The sequence below is a fragment of the Echinops telfairi genome, unplaced genomic scaffold, assembly GCF_000313985.2.
Source record: "Echinops telfairi isolate 266 unplaced genomic scaffold, ASM31398v2 ScPeMD7_3082;HRSCAF=3707, whole genome shotgun sequence".
Classification (NCBI taxonomy): Eukaryota; Metazoa; Chordata; class Mammalia; order Afrosoricida; family Tenrecidae; genus Echinops; species Echinops telfairi.
Window position 1 is genome coordinate 1 of NW_022106980.1, and position 3,500 is coordinate 3,500.

Sequence of the window (3,500 nt, forward strand, 5' to 3'; positions counted from 1 at the left end):
TGTAGCCCTCCGACTGCCTCCTGCACGATCTGCCCTGACTTCGCCACAGCATCCTGGATCTCCAGGAGCAACGCCTGAAAGAGTGGGGCAGGGGAGGCAGGGCCCATGAGGCGGAGGACAGCAGGTCGGTATCTCCTTGCAGCCCTGGGGATGCTCCCCAATGGACCGGAAACGACCCCTCTTCCTTGCATGTCCTTCCACGAGGCATAAAGAGAGTGAGAGAGGAGGAAACACAATTGAGCTCGCAGTGCCAGGGAGGGTGGGAGATACCCGCGGTGTCTTTCTACCTTCACATGAGGCCACTCCGACCCCCACCAGCCTCTGATGAGAAATGGAGGCGTACAAAGAAATGAAACAGAACACAAATAGATATGTGCTCTCCCATGTTCATGGCAACACAGTTCAGAATGGCAAGAAGCTGGAAACAGCCCAAATTCCCATCAGTAGAACCATGGATTAAAAAAAAACCTTTTGGTATATGCACACAATGGAGTCCTGTTAATCCCTGAGAAACAGCCATGAAATCTTGAACCACCTCATGATGTAGAGGGATCTGGAGACCATTATGCTGAGTGAAGTCAGCCAGTCACAAAAGCACAAATATTGGACAAGCCCACTAGTTGAAGGATGAATACCAACAGGAAAGCAGGTTCCTGCTTCAAGGTCACGCAATCCGCTAACCCAGTCTGTCAGACAACGTGGTAGAGAGCCTAACTAGAGCCCATGAAGCATGCAGCACCCCTTCTATAAGCATATCTTTAAAAACCACTTTGACGGAGGAGCTGCAGTCACTGCCGCTGGAGACTGCTCTTCAAGATCAGAGGAGAGGGAGATGACCGGTTAGTTGCTGTTGTACAAAATTATGCTAAGACCCCCCCAAATCAACAGATACTTCCATCAGAGTGAAAAACACATTTGGTGGGAAATTCAGGTCAAGATGGGGCAAGGGGGGCATGCACATCTTGAAGAAGGTAAGTGCATTTCTGTTGCTAGGACAACGAGGAGGACCAACCTCCCAATGGGGAAAACCCCTCAAACCAACTCAACAAACCCAACAATACTTATACAGAACCCAAGGGGAGAATATGCCTGGTACTCGGTTCCTAATTAGATACTTTAGGCCTCGTTTCCCTTTAGTCCCTGATGACACAGGGGATGTGTTACAGACTACGGGGACCTTAGACCCTGCTTCTGAGGTGCACAACATCCTTTATAAGTCACACCAGAGGGATTCAATATGGAACCTCACTAAGTGAACTGGGCTCTACATCAAACTTTCCTGTAGCCCTTGAACTGAAGGCCTAAAGTACGTAGTGTGAGAAGCATATGGTTGTCATTTCAAAGGTAGTTGTCAGACTACCGTATACTTACTGTTTCAATGCCATTCTTGCTTTATTAAGATATGTATTAATCTGGTAGGCCTATTACTGCCTCTGTCAATAAATGGTATTGAAAGTTTTAACTTAACACCAGCCCCCACTGTTTGTGTAAACAGTGTTCAAACACTTAGGAATTTAATCTGTATAAGTCAGTGACGCATATATTGTGGTTGATAGCCAGCCTACACTTGTCTGACCTCTTGTTCTCAACTGCGCTTTAAATTCCTTACCACTGACCAAATCAATGACACTATCAATAGAATAACCTTACACCCCAGAGAGATGATTGATAATATTCTAGAACACAATGATATCTCTCAGTGAACCAGAGACATATATAATTATAGATGGATAAATGGATTTTGAGCTTACACTTACTAATTCTAGGCCCACTCTACGGACAATTAGTTCTTATGTCATGACCCTGCTTGATATGCACCCTCATGAAGGAGATCACTGAAGATATGGGTGTTATCAAATGTTCACATTTTAAGCTCTGATACCATGACCTCCGTCAGATTTGAAATAATTATATTATTAATTATATTGTTTGAATTATATGATCCTTGGATCACACAGGCTGGTGTGCTTCTTCCATAGGAATGTAGTGAAGAAACTAGGTGGTGCCCAGCTATCAGAAAGAACAGGATCTGGATTCTTAATGGCTTGTCTTCAAACAAGCAAGCATCCAAGGGAGGTGCCAACTAAGTGAGCACCTGGTTTGCCAAGGCTGTGGATGACAGTAGGAGCCCAAAATTCACTTACAAGATTCACACATAGGTTAGACTCCCCAGTGACTTCCCTCTGACCACAGTGGAGGGATGTGAATAGCCTTGTTATCAGACAGAGGCTATTGTGGAGATGGTTAGAGTACATATAGCGAGGTTAAAAAGTAACATGTGATTTGATCCCCCTTTTGACTCATTTAAAAGTTCGATCAGTTTAGTTAAAAAAAAAAAAGTGAAGGGGAAATGCACATGGATTAAGTCTCCTGTGAAGTCTCTCTGAACATAGACCAGGGATGAAAATTGCCTTGCTGTCATTCGGAGTGCACTGGAAAATGTAGTATGGCGGATGTAGTTAGGTTAAAATCTAACATCTTATCATATCATCTCCCTTCTGACCCATTTTAAAGTTGCTTTAGCTTTTAATACTTTCTGTTTTCTTTTCAACTGGGCTTTCGACTCTAGTTAATTTTGTTATTGTTAGCTTTTTTGACCCTCGGTTTCTTGTTTCTGTAGGCTTTTCAGTACATGAAATCGAGGATGGGTGAGTCTATTGAGACACTAAGTGGATTAATGGTTCTTTGGAGGGTACAGCAGAGGAGGTTGGGGGAAACAGGGAGCTAATAACAACGACTATAGAAAGGAGAAAATGTTCTAAAATTGATTGTGGCAATTTTTGTGAAACTCTTCTTTATATGATTGAACTATTGAATTGTATGATATTTGGATTATGCCCCAATAAAACTGTTCATTCAAAAAACAACAACACAAAGTGGAGTAGCTTGCTCAAGTAGCCACTGCGAATTAAGAGATGGTGGAGCTGACGTCAGACGCAGGACCTCCTGACTGCACCTGCTACTTTCCCTGCACTCATTCTAATTCCTTCTGCCAGTTCGAAGAGGGCAAACTTTTTTCCCAGCACATTTTTAATCTTTTGTGGGGAAGGCAATCACATACACCTTGGGTAATCTGATCAAAGCTACTTTCTACCTAAGAAATGCGCACACACAAAGTTTTGTATAGTTTCAGGGGGTCTGAAGTTCATCTGTGGACTCCCACCCCGCAGCTCCCACTAAGAGCCACTGCTCCGAGCTATGAATCAGGGATCACCTCTCCGTTAAGTTTTCCCCTCCTCTTGGGAGTCCCTCCCACCCACACGTACCTGATGGCGTGCATTGTACACCTTGTCCGCTGCTAACAAGAAGGGGAAGTTGAGCAGCGAGAGGAGGGTGAGCCGAGGTGACGTGCTGAGCATGAAGGTATAGAGTCCCACCACTTTCACCAGGTCCTGCAAGAGGTTATTGGCATTCAAAGGAAGCCAGCGACTCATGAACGTGGTATCTGAGCTCAGCCTGGAATCCAGCTCGCCTGGGGAAGAGAAAGCAGTGAGAAAACC

The 3,500-nt window shown here is 44.5% G+C and overlaps 1 protein-coding gene across 1 annotated transcript; it reads right to left on the reverse strand.

Annotated features, from left to right (window-relative positions):
* Window positions 1-6: 6 nt before the first annotated feature.
* Window positions 7-3,469, reverse strand: LOC123522164 (antigen peptide transporter 2-like; the record flags this gene model as incomplete). The annotated part of the gene is made up of 2 exons (XM_045294215.1): window positions 3,267-3,469; window positions 7-74 (listed from the first exon to the last, which is right to left on the reverse strand). Coding segments are annotated over exons 1-2 (236 nt in total), but the record flags the coding sequence as incomplete, so codon positions are not given.
* Between the last annotated feature and the right edge of the window lie 31 nt (window positions 3,470-3,500).